Raw genomic sequence first — 24,555 nt, 5'->3', positions numbered from 1 at the left:
GGGGGGGCGCAGGTGTGGGGGGACGGGGGGTGCAGGCGGGGAGCAGAGGGGCACAGGTATGGTGCAGGTGTGGTGGCGCAGGTGTGGTGGGGCCGAGGGGGTGCAGGCAGGGGTATGGGGGACACAGGTATGGTGCAGGTGTGGTGGGGGGGGCAGTGGGGTGCCGGTGTGGTGGGGGGATGGGGGCAGCGGCAGGGGGCAGGGCGGCACAGGTATGGTGCAGGTGTGGTGGCGGGGGTGGGGGCAAGGCGCAGGGGTGTGGGGGGGGCAGGTGCATGTTCCGCAGCATCCTGCGGACTCAGGCTACCTCATCCTGGCAGCAAGGAGGAGGGGCCCCTGTGGAAGGTGCTCATCATCCCCTGCGTGTCCTGTGGCTCCTTCCTGGCTCAAAACCGTCATCCTGAATGTTCTCGTTAAGGCACCTTCCGTGTTCTGGTCTTTCTGTTGCTCAACAGTTGTTATAAGTAGCAATTATGTTGGACGTGGACATTTCTCTGTATTTTATTGCAGGAATAGGGCTTGTGGCTGAATTAAGATAATGCAGTAGATTTTTTTTTTTAATATTTATTTATTTTTGAGACAGGGAGAGATAGCATGAACGGGGGAGGGTCAGAGAGAGAGGGAGACACAGAATCTGAAACAGGCTCCAGGCTCTGAGCTGTCAGCACAGAGCCCGACCCGGGGCTCGAACTCATGGACCGCGAGATCATGACCTGAGCTGAAGTCGGACGCTTAACCGACTGAGCCACCCGGGCGCCCCAATGCAGTAGATATTTGAACTCACCTATTTGTGTTTTGGGGAAGAGTCATTCTTACCCAACTGTTCTTACCCTACCTGTTCTAGGACATCGTTCCACCTTATGCAGTTGGTTTAATAGTCCTGTAATTCAGCTTTGAAAGTATGAATGCTTTTCAACAGTTACTGTGGGAAGCAGGAAAATGGGCGCTTTTACCGCCATCATCATCTAAGACAGAGGTATAAATCTGGGTTCTTTGTTGTGGGTAGAATCGGACGCTGAATTAGAATTCCCTTTGCAGCACTTGGAGTGGATTCCCAGAGGGCACAGCTGGGTGTGCCTCCTGGTCTGAAAACCAGTGTTCATGATGGCGTTCATTTAATAAGGGTGCCCACGTTTGTGCTGTAGAATTCAGGACACTTTCTGTCCCACCTTGTGCAGCACCAGCCTTGGAACTTCTGCCCCTCGTCAGCAAGTGCTGGGCACAGAGCAGACGGGGGGGGGGGGGGGGGATGTGCCCGAGGCTGAGGGGTGTTAAGAGTGAGAGTCTGGGGCCAGCCACTTCACGAGATTAGATTTAATTAAGACTTTATTAAATGTTACAGAACTGCATAAAAACGTGTTCTTAAAAAAGGTGGAATGAGGCTCAGAACCTCTCGCCTCCTGGTGTGAAGTTCCCTGTCCACTGGAGCTCAGGCCACGCCATTGGTGTCCACGTTCCTTTTCTGTGGTGTGGGGGTCACACACCCCGGGTGTGGCCGTGGCCCCAGGAAAGGAGAGGACTCAAAGGTGTTTTGTGCCCTGTTCGTTCGATTTCTGAGGCCTATGTCCCCAGCACGCACAACACGGGCATCCGCCATCCAGGTCCGCGTGGTTCAGTGAGAGGGCCGCGTGTGCAGCACAGAACTGAGCACAGGCCGGCCTGGGTCCTTCACGGGCACACTGAGCAGCCGGAGCCGGGGTCCCAGCGCCAGGCCTTGAGGTCACAGCTGCTTGTGTGCAGGGTGGAGCTTGGAGGAGAAGGTCCCATGGCGGTTCTGGTTGTTCTCATTTGGAGTCAGAGAGGTCTGTCCCTCCCCTCTGAGCTGACGCCCCGGGTGGGCTCCTAAGGGCCGCAGCGACACTGGGGGACCAGCGGAGGGCGTCCCTTTAGTGTCTGCTTTGGGAGTGCTTCTGCCTTCTCTGGTGACTCAGTTGGCCTTGTCTGGGTGCCCAGGCTTGGCACAGCAGTTAGCGGTGGGCGGGGTGGGAGGGACGCAAGGACAGGAGGAGGATGTCCCCACGCTGCAGTGGGTTATCACTTAATTGGGAAGAATGACACCCAGCGAGATGCAACCTGCGGCTTTGGCCTCATTCCCTGGGGGAGACGGTGGGGGAGGGGCCCTGAGACACTTCAGTGAACCCTCCCGGGCGCCCTCTCCGGGGGCGGTTACAAGCCTCCTTCCCCTGGAGGCCCCAGCCTTGCTCCGTGGCCCAGCAGCGGTGATGACGCCCCTTACGGGGCCTCGGTCCTTCTGCTGAAACTCCCACAAGCCCCCACCAGGGGGCAGCAGCGCCACTGCAGGTGAAATTCTGGTTGGACGGGCCGGTTTCAGAACTGCAGTCCCTGCTCTTTATAAACCTTTCCTGCTTCCCCATCTTTCTCCTGTTGCTTTTCCGGCGAGTGTGATGTGATCCTGCAGTTCATGGTCTCATCTTTGGTGGTCTGGCCGCAGCAGGAACGTCTGCACGGTGCCGGGGGCTGCATCCGCGTTCAGGCAGGTGGGCACCGCGGCTGAGCCAGGTCCCGGATGCGGTGCTCACCTGGGGTCCCTCCCCACAGTCCTGGCTGGATGTGGGGATGTGGTGCCTGCGCAGGAAGGCAGCCTTGTGCGGCGCGGGGGCCACTGGGCCTGCCACGTGGGTCCAGCCTCCCCGGTACTGCCCACCCTCTCCGTTCCCACTTCTGGAAGCCCACGGTTTTCATTTCTGAAACCGCACACGCCCCATGACTGCCTTGTCCCTGCCTTTCCTTGGGCTCCTCCCCCTGTCAGAGCAGCAGGTGGCCGCAGGGTCAGACTGGCTTTAAGATACCTCCCCGGGGTGACGACCTTTCTAAGTGGTCACCCATGGCCTTGCTCTGTGGCCCAGCAGCGGTGGTGATTCCCCCTTACAGGGCCTTGGTCCTTCTGCCGAAACTCCCACAAGCCCCCACTAGAGGGCAGCAGGTGAGCAGCAGCCCAAAGGGAGGAGCAGGGCCGGCAGCCAGGGTGGGGTCCAGGGACCGAGTCCATCCTCTGTGGTCAGCTCAGAGCTGGGGCGCACGGTCGGCCTATCCCACTGACCACGTGTGTGACTGGGGGAGACGCCCCGTGGGTGCCCCAGCCCTGCACCGGGGTGCATGCCCGTCAAGGGGAAGGTGCCGCAGAGACCGCCCAATGCATGTAAACGCAGAGGTCCGGCCTTCCCGTTGCCCGACGTGAGGATGGGGCCACCAGAGCGCGCGTCTTGGCTGTTTGCCGCCTCCGCAGCGGTGGTGGTGACACAAGTCAAGGGCTCACAGTGGCCCAAAGAACAGACTGCACTTGTCATTTTAGAACTTGTCTCTAGGGGTTTTGGTAAGAAGTGAGAAGCAGGTAACTGCTGTTTCTTGACCGCTTTTCTTTCTTTTCAACTGTGTGTGTGGCTCCTCTCTGTGCAGCACATTCGACAAACTGTTGGGGGACGGCCTGTCTACTGACCGGCGGCCAGCAAGGGCCTAACAGATACTCACACGGTACCTGACTGTGGACAGTAAATCCTCATAACCGTTCCCTTCAGTATTGAAAGACCAACAGTTCCTTGAGATGTGTTATCATGAAGTCCATGGATTTTTTTTCTTTCTTTTAATATTTTTTTAACGTTTATTTATTTTTGAGAGAGAGAGACAGAGTGCGAGTAGGGGAGGGGCAGAGAGAGGGGGAGACACAGAACGGGAAGCAGGCTCCAGGCTCTGAGCTGTCAGCACAGAGCCGGACACGGGGCTCGAACTCACGAGCTGTGAGATCGTGACCTGAGCCGAAGTTGGACGCTTAACTGACTGAGCCTCCCAGGCACCCCTGGAGTCCACAGATTTCTATACATTTTATAAGTTTCTGCATTTTGTTTCTTCTTTAAAGACACAAATGCACACATAATCTGGGGCTTTAGTTTTCAAATATAACTTCTGAAATTGCTCCATCAATAACCATGTCAAGTCTTTAAGCGAGGCAGAAGTCACCTTCTCGGTCTTTGGTTTCACTGGTGTCACCGTGGCTTGGGAAGGCCTCTGGCCTGGCTGGTGGTTCCTAGAAGCTGCACTCGGCTGTGCCGCGTGAAGGTTCCAGGCGCCCCGTCTGTCTCCCTCCCATTAGGTCACGACGGGGCAGTGAGCACCGTGTGCTGGAGTCATGACGGCCGGTGGCTGCTGTCCGCTTCCCTGGATGGGACGCCGAGGGTGTGGTCGCTGCGTAGGGCGGAGCTCGTGCTGTGTGTGGTAAGGGACTTCACAGTGACCACGCAGTGTCACAGGCTCACAGCGCCTGCTCGGGGCCCCAGGCTCTTGCCCTAACTGGGAGGCTGAGGCCAGGGTAAGCCGGAGATGCATCAGAACCGACAGCGGCTGATGATGAAGTGTTTTCTTAAATGTGTGCGTGTGTATATTTACCCACACACCTGACGTGCACACACACAGCTGCGTGTGAGCATTTTAATGTGCTTGGAGGTGACCGTCTGGAGACAGTGGGTGAGGCACGAAGGGAAGGTGGGATCATCTCACGGCCAGGATGGGAAAGGGGGGTAGTCAGAAGAGGAGCCCACAAACTGCAAATTGTCAGAGATGTGGCTCTCTTATTCCCGTGAGTCTTGTTGTAAAGGGGGGTCGAGCCCTAGGACAATGAGCCGGGAGGGGAGGCGCATCAGACCTGGGGCCCTGAGTCGAGAGGTTTGGCAGCAGGTTCAAGGGGACGCACTTGCTTTAGGGCCGTGACACTGCTGTCTCGGACGTTCTGAGATACAGGCTGAGAGCAGAACCCTCAGACTCCTCGTGGTGAGAATTTTGTCTCTACTAAAATCCTTGCCACTCCACGTGTTCACTGCCAAGTGTCAGTCTTCCTTTAAAGTCTAAGTGGCCAGAATTCCAAATACGTACTACTTGGAACATCTTTTAGGAGTAGTCAGGGAGAGGGAACAAAATCGTAAACCGGTTCTAACACAATCTGTCTGTACATTTAGGGTAGATGTTTGGGGTTGACACGAAGACTGTCCTGTTTCGAGCAGCGGAGTTTCTTGCTAACGTCTGTTGTGTTGGCAATAACTACCGATCTGCGTTATAGGGCAGAGACCTGTTCCCGAAGCCCATCCAGTCCGCCCAGTTTTACTACCTAGACGCTTTTATATTGTGTTCTTCTGGCCCTGAACTTCAGCTCCTGAAGTGTCACATTGACACGAGCAAGGATGAGATAAGAAGGTACGTAGCCTCCTCTTTTATATTTTCTCTCTGTAGTGGGGGGCGCTGTGTTTCAGGGCTGACCTTATGAAACGAGAGTGTTTCCATTTGAATGTTATGTACAGCGTAATCACAGCCTGGCCAGCTGCTGCCAGGAGCCGGGTGAGCGGTCTCTCTCTGCCCCGGGGCCGCGGTGCGGGGCTTCGGAAGGTGGCGTTCCCGCCTTGATGGACGTTGTGTGGGACGATTACTACTGTGTTTATGGTGAAGTTAAAGATGAAATGTTTCCTACACACGCACACACACACACACACACACACACACACACACGTGCCGAATATACCAAATGCCTGTTTACCTCCCTTTGGCAAATATTAACACTTTTTTTGTTTGTTTCCAAAGTTTTTAAAGAAATGAAAAATTACAGGGATAAATAGAGGGCTGCCTTTCCAGACCTTTCCTGCCCCTCTTTCCTCTGCCCCCCCCCTTTTTTTTTTCTTACCAGGGTGAGGGTAGCTGCCATCAGCCCAGTACAAAACTACCAGTACCATTGACCGTATTTCCTTGTGCTGCACTTCCGTCCCTGACCTTGATTTTACAGGCCCCTCCGACCTCCCCTCTGCCAGCCCCCAGTTCTGTACGTATGAATCTGTTTGTGTTTCGTCGTTGCTTGTTTTTAGATTCCACTTGTAAGTGCGGTCATACGGTGTCTGTTTTTTCGGACTTACTTCACTGAGCACAGTACCCTCTGGGTCCATCCTTGCTGCAGATTCAAGATCTTAATCTTTCTTGTGTCTGAGTAATATTCCATTTGTGTGTGTGTGTCTCTGTAGGTCTCTCCCTCTGTGTGTGTGTCTCTCCCTGTGTGTGTGTCTTGTATGTGTGTCTGTCTATCTCACTGTGTGTGTGTGTGTGTGTGTTGTGTGTGTGCGCACGCACCGCGTCCTCTCCGTCCATCAGTCAGTGGACACTGGGGCTGCTCCTGTGCTGTGGCTGTTGTGACTTCCCTCTTGCTGAGACCCTGGTGTGTTTGCTTCCCATCCGTGGTTCTAGGTTTGCTGTATCTCTAGGTTTCCACGCGGTTTTATTGAGTCTTTAAACGCAGCACGCCTTTCATAATAATCAAATTTACGCCTGTGAGACTCCGCCGCGCTCACGAACGGAACTTTGGTCCGTTTGCGCGCCGTTGTGAGATTCTATCCGGTAGGAACGTGCCGCACGTCCTCCCCCATCCTCTGGTTGACCGATGCCTGCTTCTTCCGACTTGTCGTTCTCACCGGTGCCTTAGGGCCGGATTGCGGGGTGCCTGCCTGAAAGTGGGGCTGTGGGGGCGCGGAGGGTGTCTTCAGACCCGCCTTCTGGGTGCCCGGCAGCAAGCTGTATGTGGCACGCACGGTGAGGGCAGGCCGTGTTGTCCTCCGGAGGCTGTCCGTCCTGCCCTCCTTCCCGTAACTCAGCGCCTGACGACGGCTTTCCCGGCACGTCCCGAGCCGCCCGGAGACGGGAGGTCCACGGGGTGGAGGACCCCCCCGAGAAGCGCCCAGTGCCCTCAGTGTGTGCTGGTTCCCTTCTGTCGCTTCTCGCTTTATGCCCTGAAGGTGGCTGCCGTAGCTCCAGGCATCACATTCGTATTTCTTATGTGGCAAGATGAAGGGGGAGACTATGCTGAAGCCTGCAGGCCGCAGGCCCCTGGGCGCGTGGCAGGGACTGTCAGAATCTGTAAACGAGGTTCCCTTATACGGCACATGTGGGAAGTTGCCCCTGCATCGGCTCACCTGTGCTCTTGCTTTGGAGCATGTGGGTTTGAATGAGCTAGTGTGAGCTCGGGGTCTGGCTTGCGAGTCGCCGTGGGATCTGTTTCGTCCCCGTTGTGCCCATTGGGAGACCCATGGGTAAGTTTTCAGCTTAGCGGCCTCACTGGATAGCTTTTTAATTGTGGACGGAGGGATCCGCGTAGCACACGGCCCCAGATCTCAGCCGGAAGATCGGCCCACTTCTAGGTCGGGCCGGGACACGGGTGCCGAGGCCAGGATGGGTGTGGGTCAGGTGTGATGGATCCATGAGGCCGCTCCTGCGGCTGGACAGACGGCACAGAGTGCCCTGGGCTTCCGGTCGCGTTACCCCTGCGGCCTTCCCCACGCGCACTCTGCCTGGCACGCACTCCCCCTCAGCCCGTCCCCGGAGACCCCCTGCGGGCCACCCGGCCTCGCTGCCCTGCCCGGGGGCCTCAGCCTGCGGTGCTGGGTTGATGACAGGGCGGGCTGCCGGCCCCTCCCCCAGCCGTGTGCAGTGTTGCAAGGAGGAAGCCGCGACACAGGGAAGTCCCCGCTGGAAGTAGGAAGGCGGGGGACGGGTGAGTCGCGTGCCAAGTGACGTCCGTCGGGACCCAGAAGAGGTCCTGCCTGCCCCGGGTGGATTCCCCAGGAGGACCTCCCTCGTCTGTGTGTCCGGCTTTGGGCCCCCCCGTCCGTCGCGGGTGCTCATGCTCCATGGGTCCTCTGGGCTGTGGTGCGGCACCGCGCGCCGGCTGGTCTGAGTGACGTGCTCTCCGCCGGTGAGGGTCTGGGGCGAGCTACGAGGATCCGAAGGCTTGCTGGCTGTCGCGAGCCCAGCGTTTCCGTGTCGTCTTGGTTTTGATGATACAGGTCCTGGGAAAGAGGTACTGGGCCGGCTTCCAGTCCAGCGGCCAGAGCCAGGGCGTGGAGGCGATTCCTCCTCGCACACCCTGGCCCGGCACGCGCTTATGTGGCCCAAGCCTCCGGTGGGTGGTGGTGTGCGGCCAGGGGAAGCCTCCCCCTGCTCTGTCTGGGGAGGGGCCCCGTGGCAGCTGCTGGAGAAGCGCCTGTCCCCAGGCCTGTCGCTCAGGCTGCAGCGTCTTCCCCACGTGTCCCGGCGTCAGCTGGAGGTGGTGACCCTGAAACGGCCGAGGCTTTGCATGATGGGATTCTGAACCTTGCACAGGCTGCAGGCGTGAGCGCCTCTCAGCAGGACTGTCTATTGTTCCGGAAGGCTGCCGGCCGGCCCCTCGGTGCACACTTGTTCTTGTCTGGGAGCAGAGACAGAAATGCCGTGTGCCCAGCGGCACGGCCCCCCCCCCCCCCCCCCCCCGCCCTTCCTCTCCCTCTGAGCCTGAGGGGGTGCGTGGCCCGCGATGCCACGGGAATGCAGTGCCCAAACGGGGAGTCCCCATGCACCCCCACTCCCCGTGATTTCAGCCGTGTGTGTCCTCTCTTTGCTTGCACCCTCTGTTCTTTCTGAACAGCGTCGCCTGGCCTGTGCTGTCCGCAGACGGAGCAGCCGCTCTCTGTCCCGTTAACCACCTGCTGTGCGGTCCAGCGCGGGTTTTCAGCGGGGAGGCACAGTAATTTATGGGGTCCGTGCGCTGGCACTGAGCCTTACTGCCGACCTCCTGTGACTCCACTCCATTTGTCCCTCGAGCCCCACAACCCTGTCCCCAGGACCTGTTCTCTGGGTGCCCGTCTCTGTGCCCACCCTGATGTCATGGCCCCAGGCCCCCCGCCCAGCCTTTACGGACCCGTGGAAGGAGCAGGCTAACGGCCTGTTTCACCCTCCACCTCAGCCGCCACCCCATATCTCCCTCCACCCTCCCCACCCCTTTGCCCATCACCCACCTGAACCTGCTTGTGCCAGTTCTTACCCAATTGGGCCGACCCGCCACCTCCCCTGGGCCCTCCTGGGCCATCCCGCCGTCTCCCCAGGGCCAGCCATGCCCTCCCTGGGTTAGGGCCACATCCTGAGATTGCCAGCAGGTTCCCTTCCTGTACAGAATTATTGTTAGGAATTGTCGAGGCTGTGTGTTTGTTAAGCCAATGTTAGCTGCTTATGTTACCCTTTAAAAGATACTAAGAACGTATGTGTAAATGGAAATACAGATAATTCATAACTGGCTGGATGTCTCCTTAAGTGTATGTAATTATTTTAGAATTAGGAGAAAAGTTTGCTTTTTTGTAGACAGGAATGAATTATTTGGGGCTTTATATAGTGATATTTTTTCATGAAGTTTTCCTAAATGAAAAGTTAGGGTTTCCTAAAGGAAAATTAAGGTAGCTGATTTATTCCTTCGATGTTATGAAATATAATTAAGTGGTATGAAAACTTTCTTCATTTTCAATTTTTTAAAAAGTTTATATATTTATTTTGAGAGGGAAAGAGAGGGCACAAGCAGGGGAGGGGCAGAGAGAGAAGGAGAGAGAGAATCCCAAGCAGGCTCCACACTGTCAGCACAGAGCCCGATGCGGGGCTCGAACCCACAAACGTGACATCATGACCTGAATGAAATGAAGAGTCGGACGCTTGACCGACTGAGCCCCCCAGGCGCCCCGGATTCGGTTTTTAAAGGTGGGACGCTTCACGGTAGTGGAGGGGAACCTAAAGATCGACTGCGTTTATTTTTCTTCCAGGTACAAACAAAAGAGCAGGTGCAGGCCCGTTTTCAGGCTCCCCACAGCTGGCCCAACAGAGATCACCAGCCTGTCTGCCGTGAACGACTTTTATTCCTGTATCCTGCCTCCGCTCTTGGCGTGTTCACATCCCGAGCGCCATCCTCCCGACAGGCGTCTGCTGAGGGTCCCGGCTCCAGCCCGAGGCTCCGGGGGCCCATGGCTTCTGCACTGACTGTGTGTGTAGTGGTTCGTCTGCGTGGCGAAAGGGGCTTCAGAGGAAAATTAGCACGCAACAGCATGTGACGTACAGCCGGGTGATCTAACCTGGTTTTCCTGAACTGCCGGCAGTTTATGGAATAATAACGTAGTAGTTTGGCACTTTTTAAAAATGAAACGGTATGCCTGCTGTAGACACCCTTTGATTACTTGGGGTTTGCCCCATCTCTGCAGAGCAGGCGAGAGTTACAGCATTAACTGTCAAACATGAAATTGAGGCCAAAAGTTTATTTTATTTTTTATTGTTTATTCACTTTTGAGAGACAGAGTATGAGTGGGGGAGGGGCAGAGAGAGAGGGAGACACAGAATCCAAAGCAGCTCCAGGCTCTGAGTCGTCAGCACAGAGCCCGATGCGGGGCTCGAACTCACGAACCATGAGATCATGACCTGAGCTGAAGTCGATGCTTAACCGACCGAGCCACCCAGGAACTCCTGTTTTTTGAGTTTTTATAGCTAGCATCATCCCTTTTAATTAAAAAGTATTGCTTTTGATTTATTTAGAAGGAGAGCTCTGACCTTTAGGAATTCTTAGAAAATTTTCATTTATTCAAAGGTCTAAGTTACATTCTTCTGAATGTAATGGGCTGTGGGGAGGGGTGAGATAGGGGATGGGGGACAGGGCTGTGACCACGTCTCTGTGGAGCTTCCGAAAGTCACAGCCAGTCACCCTCTGTGTCTCCTGGTGTCTCCAGAGGTGGTACCAGAATGAATAGGCCTGTTCACTCCCCAAGGTGGGTTATTGAGAGGAGTTCCCTAACTGTCACGCAGACCTGGTGCTCACTGCGGGCCGGGACAAGACCGTGGAGGTGTTCAACCTCAATGCGGGCCGCAGTGCAGCCGTGATAGCGGAAGCCCATTCACGGCCTGTGCACCAAATCTGTCAGAATAAGGTGAGTTTTGACAGTATGCGTCGTGTGTCGAGTGTTGCGTTCAGAGTATTTAACGGGTACAAAGTATGGTGCGGTTTTGTACCAGTTTGCTGCGAAACTCAATGCTCGTTTTTAATCATTACATTTTCCGAGCCTTGACGTTTGACCTTAGAAGATATTTTACTATCATGTTGAACGTGAATTTTTGTACTTCTGTCTTTATTTTATGGGCCCATTTTTCAACTTCACTGTGATACATTACCTCTTAAAACTTGATGGAGAGTTTGGGTGTTTCAGGCACCCACAGCGTTGAGTGATGGTCACATAGGTCCTGCAGCGATGTGAAGCAGCCTTCAGGGCCAGTAGTTTCTCTTTTTAGGACGCAGCTACTCTGTGTTAGAGACGGAGCTTAGAACTACCTACAGCTGAGGGCTACAGACCTGAGATTGGAGGGGGTGCCGTGTTGATGAATTCATTGTCTCATAATTTAGTTTAAAAGACATTTTGCTACCCAAAAGTACATCTAAGAGATTTATGAGAACAACTTTGGTTTTTAAGACTCATCTACAATTTTGATTTTTGATATATTTTGAATGCGTTCCAAATGAAGCGTTTAATTTATAATGCCTTCTGAAATATGCATTATGATTTCAAGAGTATTATTGCTTAAAAAATTTTTTTTTAGTGTTAGCATTTATTTTTGAGAAAGAGAGAGAGAGCAAGTGCACAAGCCGGGGAGGGGCAGAGAGAGAGGGAGACACAGAATCCGAAGCAGGCACCCGGCTCTGGGCTGTCAGCACAGAGCCTGACACGGGGCTCGAACCCACGAACCATGAGCTCACGACCTGAGCCGAAGTCGGATGCTTAACTGACTGAGCCACCCAGGCGTCTTAACAGTGTTATTGTCTTTAAGTGAAGTCTTACTGGATTGGTTAAAAAGTCTCTGTTATCTATAATTTCAACACATTATTCCAGGTTTCCTTTACGTTTCTGTTTAATGGGGCAGGTGTGGTCTGATACTCTGCGAAGTTTTGTAGCTGGTTTGCCTGGGAAAGGGCACCAATTCTGGAGCGCGGACTTGCACCCTCCTGAGGCAGACGCTGTCCTTCTGGATAAATGGGTGCAGGAGCTGTTGGGTCCAGAGTCAGACTTTGTTCACATGTAGGCAGACCTGTGGCTCCTGTGGGTGGTCCCCGAGAGCTGTCAGTCTTCATGGCTCTGTAGTCGTGGCCGAGGGGTGTCAGTGAGCCTGGGTCAAAGAGCGTTGGGATGGGAACAGGGAGATGCCAGGGGAGGAGGGCGGCAGACCTGAGAGATGTGACATTGTCACTTGCTCCCATTTTGTGGGCATCCTTGGTCTTGCGGGGAGGCCCTTTGAAGGCTCAGACGGGCATCTCATCTCCAAGGTCTTTGCAATACTGCGCCCTTGGAGGTTAATCATTTTGTACATTTCGCATTTTGGCAGGAGAAGGTTTTTCCCATTTGCAGACACCATGGGTGGAAAACACCAGCTTGAAGAAAGGTGTTGAGGAGAGGAGTAGTATTTATGTACTTCTTCCTGTATTTGTACGGACTCTTATGTAAAAACAGAACAAAGACAATTTAAACACTGGGCGGTAGGTCTCCCAGACGAACGAAGCAATTCTTTTGAAGAATTTTGTAACATTTTATGAGGTTACTAAAATAGCAGACTTTAAAAACATACCGCATGTGAGTCATAGCAGCTCTGTGTGGGACGATATCCCGTGTCTTCTGGGAAGGCTGTGAGGGAAGGGGGTCAGCTCGTTAATGGCAGGAGTGGGCAGGACCACCTTGTCATCATGGATCTTCTGTTGCTAATTTCACAGTAAGATCTGTCAAGATTGGGTTTAAGATTGATTATTAAACCTTGCGAATTTCTGGACCTTTAAATGAATTTGATAATTGAGCCACATTTAAAATGATTGTTAACCTAATATCTGTCTTATTTTTTAGGCATTATGATATATTTATTTTTATTTTATTTTTTTTAATGTTTATTTTTGAGAGAGAGAGAGACAGAGTACGAGTGGGAGAGGGGCAGAGAGAGAGAGAGAGAGAGAGAGAAGGAGGGAGGGAGACAGAGAATCGGAAGCAGGATCCAGGCTCTGAGCTGTCAGCACAGAGCCTGACGTGGGGCTCGAACCCACAAATTGTGAGATCATGACCTGAGCTGAAGTCAGATGCTTATCCAACTGAGCCACTCAGGCGCCCCAATGATTTCTTTTAAATTCGGGTGCAACTCAGTGAGGTGTTGATGGGCGACATTTTGATGTCAAATTTTGGAGGATAATTGTGACTTGAAGTTGTTGAGTGGAACTTTCAGGCAAAGGCCTTGGACTTTCAGTGCAGACGGTCACCTTTGTGGCACCCAGAACAATCCTCTTGCTTAGAATCTGCTCACTCAGTACTTGCCAATTTGAATCACAGCTAACTGTTAACCAGCAGAAGCATTTCCTTATTTAGGAAATAAGCATTTCCTTATTTAGGAAATGACACACAAATGCAGGGGGCAGTGGGCTTCTTAAACAGACCCACCAGCACATAGGTTTTGGGGTTAAGTTTTGACAAATAGCCTTGAAAAATGTTTAAGGTATTATTCTCTAAATGCAATCTATAAAATTTACCTAAATATAAAAATTTCCAACATTCATGTCTCTCTCTTGAAATGTTATAAAGTTAGATATTTGGTCAGTTTTTCTAGAATTTCTGTGGGTCCTTAGTTAATACAATAGGTGAGAATTGACTAATTTTACCCAATATTTCCATTCTTGAGTTAGAATGTTTCAGTAAGATAAATGTGAATTTCACGTGTGATGTTCTTTTATGTTGTAATTGTTGCATTTCAAATATTTCTCACCATTTCTCACACTTGTTACTTTTTGTCTCTGATATGAATTAATAGAAAAAGATTTTTTCACTTAATTTTTGAGCTTATTCCACATGATTCTTATTAGAGGAAGTCGTTTCAGAGCCAGTCACCCCACCACCAGCACCGTCACCGCCGTCGTCACTGATGGCGTTTTGGGCTGATGGGGGGGTTCGTAGCCGATGGCCAGGAAAGAGAGACAGGCCCCGCCGTCACCACTGTCATCATCACTATCACAGTATCATTTTTTGCTTATGGAAAGTGGTTTGTCAACATTTCCCTTGTGAGGCTCTGTTTTCTTTTTCTTTTACTTGTTCTGTTCTTTATTTCTTTCTGGGGTTTATCACAGAGCCATGAAGACTTCACCTACATGAAACTTGTGTATCAGAGCTCAGTCTGATATTTTTTTTTCCCATCTGGTTCCAAATTTGTTTTTAAATGGTTTCAGCTGATTAAATTGGAAGTGCAAGATACAATTTTGGGCTTTTAAATACTTTTTACTTACAAAAAATAAAGCCCTAGCTTTAAAATAATGGCAAAGACAGTTTTTTTTAAACTTAACCAGTTTTTCTCATAGATGAGAGATGTGACTGCAGTGATGGGGGCAGGTTTTGTGTCCCTGGAGACTAGAGAAGGCTGCGTTTGCCTGGGACCGGGTGGTGTCTCATGTCGTCAGGTAGAAGTCGATTCTATGAGGGGTTTGAGGCTACAGAGAATAGAGAGGTTGCCCGAGTCCATGCAGTTGTGAGTCTGGGCTGAAAGCCGGGCTCCTGTAGACGGACTCCTGCACGTGAGCCGTGGACCTGGGCCGATGTGCAGTGTCCCTGTGAGTGTGCCCCGTGCCGTGTGTCGCGGAGGCCGCGCGTGAGAGAGTGACTTCCGAGAGAATCTGCACGCAGACTCCGCTGCTCTCCTGCGTCATCCCATCCGGTGGCCTCAGGTGTTGGCGTGGACCTCCCGGTCTCAGGCTGGGCCCAGGCCCTTTCGTCGTTCCATAGGCGGCTTCTGTGGGACGCCTTGAGGCCCGGTGACTTTTGGCTCTGTAGGGGGCACTCGCCAGGACAGGAGGCAAATCCCAGACGTTTCCCTGTTGAGCACGTAGAGGTGCACATGCCGTAGCTGGTGTGTGCTGAGCTCCCCCACGTCCGCACGTCACGTTCTTAGCAGGCGTGAACTCAGCCCTTCCGGGACCCTGACTCCTAGACGTGGAAACGGAGACCCGCAGCCCGGTTCCAGAGACGCACCGGCACCGAGTGTGCCCCCGGCAGGCCGTCTGGCCGCGGAGCTCGTGGCGCAAAGCCCCGCGGGAGGCCGTTGTCTGGGAGCCTCCCTGCTGGCTTCTCTGCATCCAGGCTCGGGGCTTCCCCCACCCCAGTGAGGAGCCTCATGAGCACAGTGGTGATGCTGTCACTCCACACGTGCAGCACTTACCACTGCGGGGTCTTGGGGGGTGGCCGAGACCAGACGCCCCGGCACCTGCCCCTTTGTCCCCAGCATTCCTGTGGCCTGGACTGTGTGAGGGCTTGCATGCACGCACGTGTATGTGTAGGTGTGTGAGCACCTGTGTGTCCGTGTCCGTGTGTCTGTATGTGTGCATGTGTGTACGTGTATGTCTTAACCTATTAACTCATTCATTTAATGTTTATTTGTTAATTTTTGAGGGGGGGAGGGAGGGGCAGAGAGAGAGGGAGACGGAATCCCAAGCGGACCCCACACTGCCAGCACAGAGCCTGATGTGGAGCTTGATCTCACGAACCCTGGGATCGCGACCTGAGCCCAAATCAAGAGTCGGATCCTCAACTGACGGAGCCACCCAGGCGCCCTCAGCTAATTCATGTAAACGTGTCTCTGAGCAAGTCTGCACCTGGCCTGTGCTGAGCGCTGGGACATGTGCGTGAAGGGGAGAGCGGTGGCCTCACACTTGAGGACTTGGTATCCTTACAAAAGAAGTGGGTTCACACGACGTCGGATACCCTGTGCCAAGCCTCCTCTGGGGCTCCTCTCCGAGGAGGTGATGTGGGCAGCGGGCACGTGAGGTGGGTGAGGGGCCAGGTATGTATCGGGAGGGCAGCGTTCAGGGAACGGGCACCACTCATGCTCCAGCCCATGTGGTGGTGAAGCCAAGAGTGGGCGTCGGGCTGCGGAACCTCTGACTGGGGGCAGGCTTGTTGGCCCTGGTAAGAATCTGGGTTTATTTATTTTATGTATTTTAATTTTTTTTAACTTTCTATAATTTATTTATTTTTTATAATTTATATCCAAGTTGCACATTGTGCAACATGATTTCAGGAGTAGATTCCTTAAGCCCCTTACCCGTTTAGCCCATACCCCCTCCCAAACCCCTCCAGCAACCCTCTGTTCTCTGTATTTAAGAGTCTCTTGTGTTTTGTCCCCCTCCCTGTTTTTATATTATTTTTGCTTCCCTTCCCTTATGTTCATCTGTTTGGATCTTAAAGTCCTCATGTGAGTGAAGTCATATGATATTTGTCTTTCTCTGACTAATTTCACTTAGCACAATACCCTCCAGTTCCATCCATGTAGTTGCAAATGGCAAGATTTCATTTTTTTTTTTTTTTGATTGCTGAGTAATACTCCACTGTGTATATGAACCACATCTTCTTTATCCATTCATCCATCAATGGACATTTGGGCTCTCTCCATACTTTGGCTATCGTTGATAGTGCTGCTATAAACACTGGGGTGCATATGCCCCTTCAGAACGGCACACCTGTATCCCGTGGATAAATGCCTAGTAGTGCCGTTGCTGGGTCGTAGGGTAGTTCTATTTTTAATTTTTTGAGGAACCTCCACACTGTTTTCCAGAGTGGCTTCACCAGCTTGCATTCCCACCAGCACTGCAAGAGATCCTCTTTTTCTGCATCCTCACCAACATTTGTTGTTGTCTGAATTGTTAATGTTAGCCATTCTGACAAGGGTAAGGTGGTATCTCATGGTGGTTTTGATTTGTATTTTCCTAATGATGAGTGATATTGAGCATTTTTTGTGTTGGTTAGCCATCTGGATATCTTCTTTGGAGAAGTGTCTATTCATGTCTGTTGCCCATTTCTTCACTGGATTATTTGGTTTTTGGGCGTTGAGTTTGGTTAAGTTCTCTATAGATTTTGGGTACTAACCCTTTATCTGATATGTTGTTTGCAAGTATCTTCTCCCCTTCTGTTGGTTGCCTTTTAGTTTTGTTGATTGTTCCCTTCAGCGTGCAGAAGGCTTTTATCTTGATGAGGTCCCAATAGTTCATTTTTGCTTTTGTTCCCCTTGCCTCCAGACATGTGTTGAGTAAGAAGTTGCTATGGCCGAGGTGAAAGAGGTTTTTGCCTGCTTTCTTCTCTAGGATTTTGATGGCTTCCTGTCTTACATTTAGGTCTTTCATCCATGTTGAGTTTATTTTTGTGTCTGGTGTAAGAAAGTGGTCCAGGTTCATTCTTCTGCATGTCGCTGTCCAGTTTTCCCAGCACCATTTGCTTAAGAGACTGTCTTTATTCCGTTGGATACTCTTTCCTGCTTTGTCGAAGATTAGTTGGCCATACGTGTGTGGGTCCATTTCTGGGTTCTCTATCCTATTCCATTGATCTGAGTGTCTGTTCTTGTGCCAGTACCATACTGTCTTGATGATTACAGCTTTGTAATACAGCTTGAAGTCCGGAATTGTGATGCCTCCAGCTTTGGTTTTCTTTTTCAAGATTGCTTTGGCTATTTGGGGTCTTTTCTGATTCCATACAAATTTTAGGATTGTTTGTTCTAGCTCTGTGAAGAATGCTAGTGTTATTTTGATAGGTATTGCCTTGAATATGTAGATTGCTTTGGGGAGTATTGACATTTTAACAATATTTGTTCTTCCTATCTAGGCGCATGGAATCTTTTTCCATTTTTTTGTGTCTTCTTCAATTTTTTTCATAAGCTTTCTATAGTTTTCAGTGTATAGATTTTTCACCTCTTTGGTTAGATTTATTCCTAGATATTTTATGGTTTTTGGTGCAGTTGTAAATGGGATCGATTCCTTGATTTCTCTTTCTGTTGCCTCATTGATGGTGTATGGGAGTGCAACCGATTTCTGTACATTGATTTTATATCCTGCACCTTTGCTGAATTCGTGGATCAGTTCTAGCAGTTTTTTGGTGGAATCTTGGGTTTTCCATAGAGAGTGTCATGTCATCTATGAAGAGTGAAAGTTTGACCTCCTCCTGACTGATTTGGATGCCTTTTATTTCTTTGTGTTGTCTGATTGTTGAGGCACAGACTTCCAATACCATGCTGAACAATAGTGGCGAGAGTGGACATCCCTGTTGTGTTCCTGACCTTAGGGGGAAAGCTCTCAGTTTTTCCCCATTGAGGATGGTATTAGCAGTGGGTTGTTCATACACGGTTTCTATGATCTTGATGTATGATCCTTCTATCCCTACTTTGAGTGTTTTTATTAATAAAGGATGCTGTATTTTGTCAAATGCTTTGTCTGCATCTATTGAGAAGGTCATGTGGTTCTTGTCCTTTTTTTATTGATGTGATGTATCACATTGATTGTTTTGTGGATATTGAACCAGCCCAGTATCCCAGGTATAAATCCCACTTGGTCGTGGTGAATAGTTTTTTTTTTTTAATGTATTGTGGGATCTGGTTGGCTAGTATCTTGTTGAGGATTTTTGCATCCATGTTCATCAGGGAAATTGGTCTATAGTTCTCCTTTTTAGTGGGGTCTTTGTCTGGTTTTGGTATCAAGGTAATGCTAGCTTCACAGAAAGAGTTTGGAAGTTTTCCTTCCATTTCTATTTTTTGGAACAGCTTCAAGAGAACAGGTGTTAACTTTTCTTTAAATGTTTGGTAGAATTCCCCTGGAAAGCCATCTGGCCCCGGACTCTTGCTTTTTGGGAGATTTTTGATTACTAATTTGATTTCTTTACTGGTTATGGGTCTGTTCACGTTTCTATAACTTCCTGTTTCAGTTTTGGTCATTTATGTATTCCTAGGAATTTGTCCATTCCTTCCAGATTGCCCATTTTATTGGAGTATAATTGCTTGTAATATTCTCTTATTATTGTTTATATTTCTGCTGTGTTGGTTGTGATCTCTCCTGTTTCATTCTTGATTTTATTGATTTGGGTCCTTTCCTTTTTCTTTTTGATCAAACTGGTTAGGGGTTTATCAATTTTGTGAATTCTTTCAAAGAACCAGCTTCTGGTTTCATTGATCTGTTCTGTTTCTTTTGGTTTCGATAGCATTGATTTCTGCTCTAATCTTTATTATTTCCTGTCTTCTGCTGTGTTTGGGTTTTATTTGTTGTTCTTTTTCCAGCTCTTTAAGGTGTAAGGTTAAGTTGTGTATCTGTGACCTTTCTTCTTCTTTAGGAAGGCCTGGATTGCTATATACTTCCCTCTTATGACCACCTTTGCTGCGTCCCAGAGGTTTTGGGCTGCGGTGTTATCATTTTCATTGGCTTCCATGTACTTTTTAATTTCCTCTTTAACTTCTTGGTTAGCCCATTCATTCTTTAGCAGGATGGTCTTTAATCTCTTAAGTATTTGTTATCTTTCCACATTTTTTCTTGTGGTTGATTTTGAGTTCCATAGCCTTGTGGTCTGAAAATATGCACGGTGTGATCTCAAGCTTTTTGTACTTATTGAGGGCTGATTTGTGTCCCAGTATGTGATGTATTCTGGAGAGTGTTCTATGTGCACTGGAGAAGAGTGTATATTTCACTGCTTTAGGATGAAATGTTCTGAATATATCTGTTAAGTACATCTGGTCCAGTGCGTCATTCAAAACCATTGTTTCCTTGTTGATTTTATGTTTAGATGATCTGTCCATTGTTGTAATTGGGGTGTTGAAGTCTCCTACTATTATGGTATTATTATCAGTGAGTTTCTTTATGTTTTTGACTAATTGATTTATATATTTGGGTGCTCCACATTTGGAGGCTAAATGTTTACAATTGTTAGGTCTTCTTGGTGGATAGACCCCTTAATTATGATATAATGCCCTTCTTCATCTCTTGTTAGAGTCTTTATTTTAAAGTCTAGATTGTCTGATACGAGTATGGATACTCCGGCTTTCTTTTGGCAATCATTACCATGATAGATGGTTCTTCATCCCCTTGCTTTCAATTTGAAGGTGTCTTTAGGTCTAAAGTGGGTCCCTTGTAAACAGTATATAGATGGATCCTGTTTTCTTATCCATTCTGTTACCCTATGTCTTTTGATTGGAACATTTAGTCCATTGACATTTAGAGTGAGTACTGAAAGATATGAATTTATTGCCATTATGTTACTTGTAGAGTTGGAGTTTCTGGTGGTGTTCTCTGGTCCTTTCTAGTCTTTGCTGATTTTGGTCTGTTTTTTTTTTTTTTTTTTTTAAACGTCTTTTCTCCCCTCAGAGAGTCCCCCTTAAAATTTCTTTCAGGGCTGGTTTAGTGGTCATGAACTCCTTTAATTTTTGTTTGGGAAACTTCTATTTTGAATGACAGCCTTGGTGGATAAGTAATTTTTGGCTGCATATATTTCTGCTCCTGGGGATTCGCCCTTCCCACCAGAGCACTGCCAGGTATGGAGCTGTGGAATTTAAGACTCTGCACTGCCCCTGTTGATAGAGTCTTAGTGGAATTTAAACCCTCTCCTTTCTCCCTTCTCCCATTTTAGTTCAGTCCCTTGCGGACTCTGTTTCTCTCCAGCTGATTTCGGGCGGGTGGATGCTATCCCATACCCTCCCCGTCTCCGTCCTGTCTCCACAAGCAAAAACAGCTCCTTGCCCCCCTCCCGCGGCTTCTCTCTCCCGCAGCTGGCCTCCCCGCGCCGCGTACCTGGTGGTTCAGGTTGCGCACACCGTTTTCTAGGTGTGCAGGACGGTTTAGTGTTGACCTGGCTGTATTTCAGGGATGAGAGATGCAAAAAAAAACCCTTCCGTGCTGCTCCGCCCTCTTGGCCCCGCCCCCAGAATCTGGGTTTATGGCAGGTACCTGGCAACGGTGGTGAAGGTGGGGCAAGAAGGGGAGCGGCCTCACTGATTCTGGCGCCCGTGTGCTGAGCCGCGTGCGCAGGCGTGATGCGGCCGTGAGGCCCGGCTGCGCTCCGTGCGCCGCTCGGCAGGGGTGACTGGCACCCCGCAGGCGCCGTTCTGCTGTGTCAGCTCCCGCCGGCCAGGAGGCAGGCCGGACAGGGAAGGGGGCACGTGCTCGCGGGCAGCAGCCCCAGCCAGTCGGGGCCCCCTGCGGGGCCTCGCTCGGCTCAGGGGTAACGGCGCCGCCGGCTTCTGAGGTCCCCTTCGCCGCCGGTGTTCCTGGCCTCGCAGGCGCGGCCGTGTCCCCGTGTACCGCCTGCTCCTGCGGCCGCGAGCGGCTTCGGGGCGGGGCCTCCGGCTGCGCTCTGTGGCTGGCTCCGATACCCTCCGCGCTTCTGTCCGCGGCCGCCGCTCCCACGGTGGGCTCGGGGGTGGGACCCGGAGAGGCCGGCTAGGGCGGTCCAGGTGGGACACGGTGGCCGTCCCGCTGGCCGCGCTCCGTGGCTCAGCCTGGCTTCAGGGAGTGGGCCCAGGCTGGCGGCCGTGTCCCGATGGACTCCCGGGTCTCTGTGACAGTGTCTGCGTCTAGGTGGCACCCAGACGGAGGACTACGAATCTTCGCCCCGGAGACATCCGGGAAGACCGTGTGGCCGCCGGCGGCCGGCGCAGAACCTTGTGAAGATCCGGCTTCCCTGCCCCTTGCGTGACAGCGTGACCGTTCCGTGTGTCCCTCTCTCGTCAAGGCCTCTTTTTGTTACCAGTTACAGTGCACGTGCTTTGGGACACTGCGTCAAGTTTCTTCCCCGTTGAGTAGCAGCGTGTGCGGTGACCGAGTGTTCCCCAAACCGACATGGTCTTTCAGTGACTGTGATATTTTGGGGATCATTGTGGTGTGCTCTTGGATGAGAGGTGTGAGGGAAAATAGTCCTGAGGTTTCTAGTGGGAACACCACTGGTTTTACTTCCTGAGAATAACCTTCTGAATGGTGTATGATGGGAGGGGAGTGGGATGTAAGGCTCCAGAGGCTCCCAGCGTTTTAGGAGCTTGTTTCTTAAACTTCTGTCGAATTTTTGTTCAGTTACACCACATACATCAAAGTGTTCCAACTAGCTGCAGCCATATGGGAGCTGCTACCCAGGAACCGTCACGGAACAAGTCCCAATTTAGGAGAAGCACAAATGCTAAGCGGCCCAAATGTCGTATTTCCAGGAAAGTGTAAAACAGATCTTTGCTAATTTCTTTTAAGCTTAGGACCCGCAGAGCTACATGCGTCACACGTCAGTAATGCCCTTTTGCAAGCATCCCAGTGCACGGTCCCAAGAATGGCCCCTGCAGTCACTGGACAAGTTTATCACATTCACAAGAGTACCGTATGCATCAAAAAGCGAGGGCCACAGTTTCCTCTCTTTAAATTGTGTTATATCATTAAGTAGCTTATTTTTGCAATGAAAACACATAAATCTTTTATGGCTTATTGATCACTTTAAAAATCATAGCGAGTGCTTTTTTTCCATATATATATCAAACCCTTGACTATTACTTTTGTTTCTGTGCCTGCATTAGATATATGCATTTTTGTGATGTAAATACATAACGCTAGACAGCTAATTTGAATTGGAAAATTAAATATGTAAAGCTTTAACTAGTTTTCTAATGAAAACATATTACCACACAGAAAACTTTAGTTTCTCAGAAATAATGGTCACTAGGGGTGCCTGGGTGGCTCAGTCGGTTAAGTAGCTGACTTCAGCTCAGGTCATGATCTTGTGGCCCTTGAGTTCGAGCCCCGTGTCGGGTTCTGTGCTGTCGTGACAGCTCAGAGCCTGGAGCCTGCTTTGGATTCTGTGTCTCCCTCTTTCTCTGCCCCTCTTCTGTACACGCTCTCTCAAAAAATAAATAAACGTTGAAAAAAATTAAGAAGTAATGGTCACTAAAATCCATATAATTGCCTTAAAATATATTGCTTTATCTTTAGATCTTGTAGTTTTATTTTTTTTAAAGAAATGAAATGCTTATGCATAGACAGTTCTGCTCTTTCTGTCTCCTCCTTTGATAACCACGACTGAATTTGGTGTGGATCTTTCGCAAGTATGTGTTCAGAAATATGTCCTGTGTTGTGTGGTACATTGTTCTCTCACATACTAGCAGCAAAGTACATATCTCTGCTGCCTGATTTTAATTCCCATTATAGGTATGAATTTCATCCATTTCTGTGAATTTATGACGTACACATTTAAGCCTACAAATTTCCCCTCAATACTGCGTAAGCTGCAGTTTCCAGGTTTTAGCATGTGGTATTTATTATTTAGCAGTAAATATTTTCTAATGTCCATTATGATTTTTTTAACCTAGGCTTTATTTAGATGTGCTTTTAGATTTCCACATATATAAGCTTGTTTTCAGGAATCTTCTTGTTACTGATTTCTAGTTTTATGGCATTGTATTCAGAGCACACGCTCTATGTAACAGAGTCTCTTCTGTCTGGTAAGATTTTTGTACTTACTGAGAATCTGACTCTCTGGTTGGTTTTTATAGGTGTGTGTGTGTGGAACGAATAAGCCCTTGGAACATGTTTGCATAGATATCTATTGGCCCAACATTATTAATTATATTCAAATTATTCAAGATTTACTAATTTTTTTGTACTCTTGGTTTTTTTTAAAGTAGAGAAATGTAATTAAGATCTTTGTCTGTCTGACTGTAATCTTGTCACTTTCTTCTTATAATTCTATTAATTTTAGCTTTATGTATTTACAGGCTATATTATTGGGTATGTTTTCGTCAGACTTCTTATATTTTATGGTATTTATAAACTGTTTTTAATTAGGTCTTATTTGCCTTACATCTATTTCTTCTAGTACTTATGCAATCCATCTTGCCTTCTTTTATTTAATACATGCTGTTTTTCTCCTACCTTTCACATTCAGCCTTTAAAAATAATATGTTTTAAGTGTTTTTCTTGAAGTCCAACTAAGAATTTTTTTTTTTTACTTGTTTCGTCTGTTTGCGATTATTGTGATTGCTCACACATTTGATCTTATTTTGTGCATTGTCTTCTACGTTGAAGAAAAATAAAAAAACTTCTGCACTGTCTATTTATCATGAATTTTCTTTGCTTCTTCATTTCTTCTTCCTTAGCCTCTATTGGACTGATTGAAAACATTTTTAACTCTCCTTTTATCCCTGTGAAAACTTTCAGTTTTTTACTGGTTGGCTTCAGGAAACTAGCAATGTTGTAAGGTACTTTAAATATACGATCATCTGCCCGTCTGCCTTTCTTCTCATACTCAGTGCCTTGCAAAGTGCCCAGTGTTTAGTAGATGATCCCTGAATGTTGCTGGATGTCTGTTGAATTGTCGGGATGTTATGAGTGACCTCGTGCCGGCTTGTGGACCGCTAATCCACCTTGAGATTAGGAGCTGGATGGCCGTGAGTGGATTCCTGATTCCTCTGTCTCGTGTTCGTCACCTGAAGTGGTATAAAATAGTTTACGTCTCATAAGTTTGTTAAGAGGATGAAATGTTCAGTGTTTAGAATGCTGTCTGGTACAGAGTTAAGACTTTCTCTCTCTATGTATTAGTTTATTATTGTTATGGATTTATGTAAACCTTCATTTCCTGTTTGTAACTGAAGAATAACTTCTACATATGTAAAGATAAAAGCTTTCAGATATACTTCATTAAATTTTTCTTAATCGTTTGGATATTCTTGACATGGAAGGGAGATGGAAATTGTTATGAACCGTAATATATTTAATGTTTGAGGCCAAAAATTGTTCTGTAGATGGAGCGCACTCCATTCCATGAGACATTTTAAGTCACTAGAGCATGAGGAGAGGTGACGATCAGATCAGAGGCAGGTCCTCAGAGGGACCCCGCCCAGTGACATGGGCTGGATTTCACACAAGTCAGTGCACAGACAGCTGCATGGGGGTCT

General features: G+C 49.4%; 1 protein-coding gene and 1 long non-coding RNA gene across 2 annotated transcripts in view; one reads left to right on the top strand and one right to left on the bottom strand.

The window, feature by feature from the left end:
- Nucleotides 1–24,555, top strand: part of WDR27 (WD repeat domain 27) — a 157,979-nt gene that overhangs the window by 39,019 nt on the left and 94,405 nt on the right. The window contains exons 15-18 of the mRNA XM_049654682.1: nucleotides 4,109–4,230; nucleotides 5,069–5,202; nucleotides 9,603–9,700; nucleotides 10,630–10,751. Of these exons, the coding sequence (XP_049510639.1) occupies nucleotides 4,109–4,230; nucleotides 5,069–5,202; nucleotides 9,603–9,700; nucleotides 10,630–10,751 (476 nt within the window). The remainder of the gene's footprint in view (nucleotides 1–4,108; nucleotides 4,231–5,068; nucleotides 5,203–9,602; nucleotides 9,701–10,629; nucleotides 10,752–24,555) is intronic.
- LOC125939071 (uncharacterized) lies at nucleotides 11,866–20,511 on the bottom strand. Its single transcript, XR_007462929.1, has 3 exons — nucleotides 20,423–20,511; nucleotides 12,436–12,583; nucleotides 11,866–12,305 (listed from the first exon to the last, which is right to left on the bottom strand). It is a non-coding gene; the product is annotated as an uncharacterized LOC125939071 (long non-coding RNA).

This window comes from Panthera uncia (genome assembly GCF_023721935.1).
Source record: "Panthera uncia isolate 11264 chromosome B2 unlocalized genomic scaffold, Puncia_PCG_1.0 HiC_scaffold_24, whole genome shotgun sequence".
Classification (NCBI taxonomy): Eukaryota; Metazoa; Chordata; class Mammalia; order Carnivora; family Felidae; genus Panthera; species Panthera uncia.
This window is presented reverse-complemented; position numbering and strand designations above follow the sequence as displayed.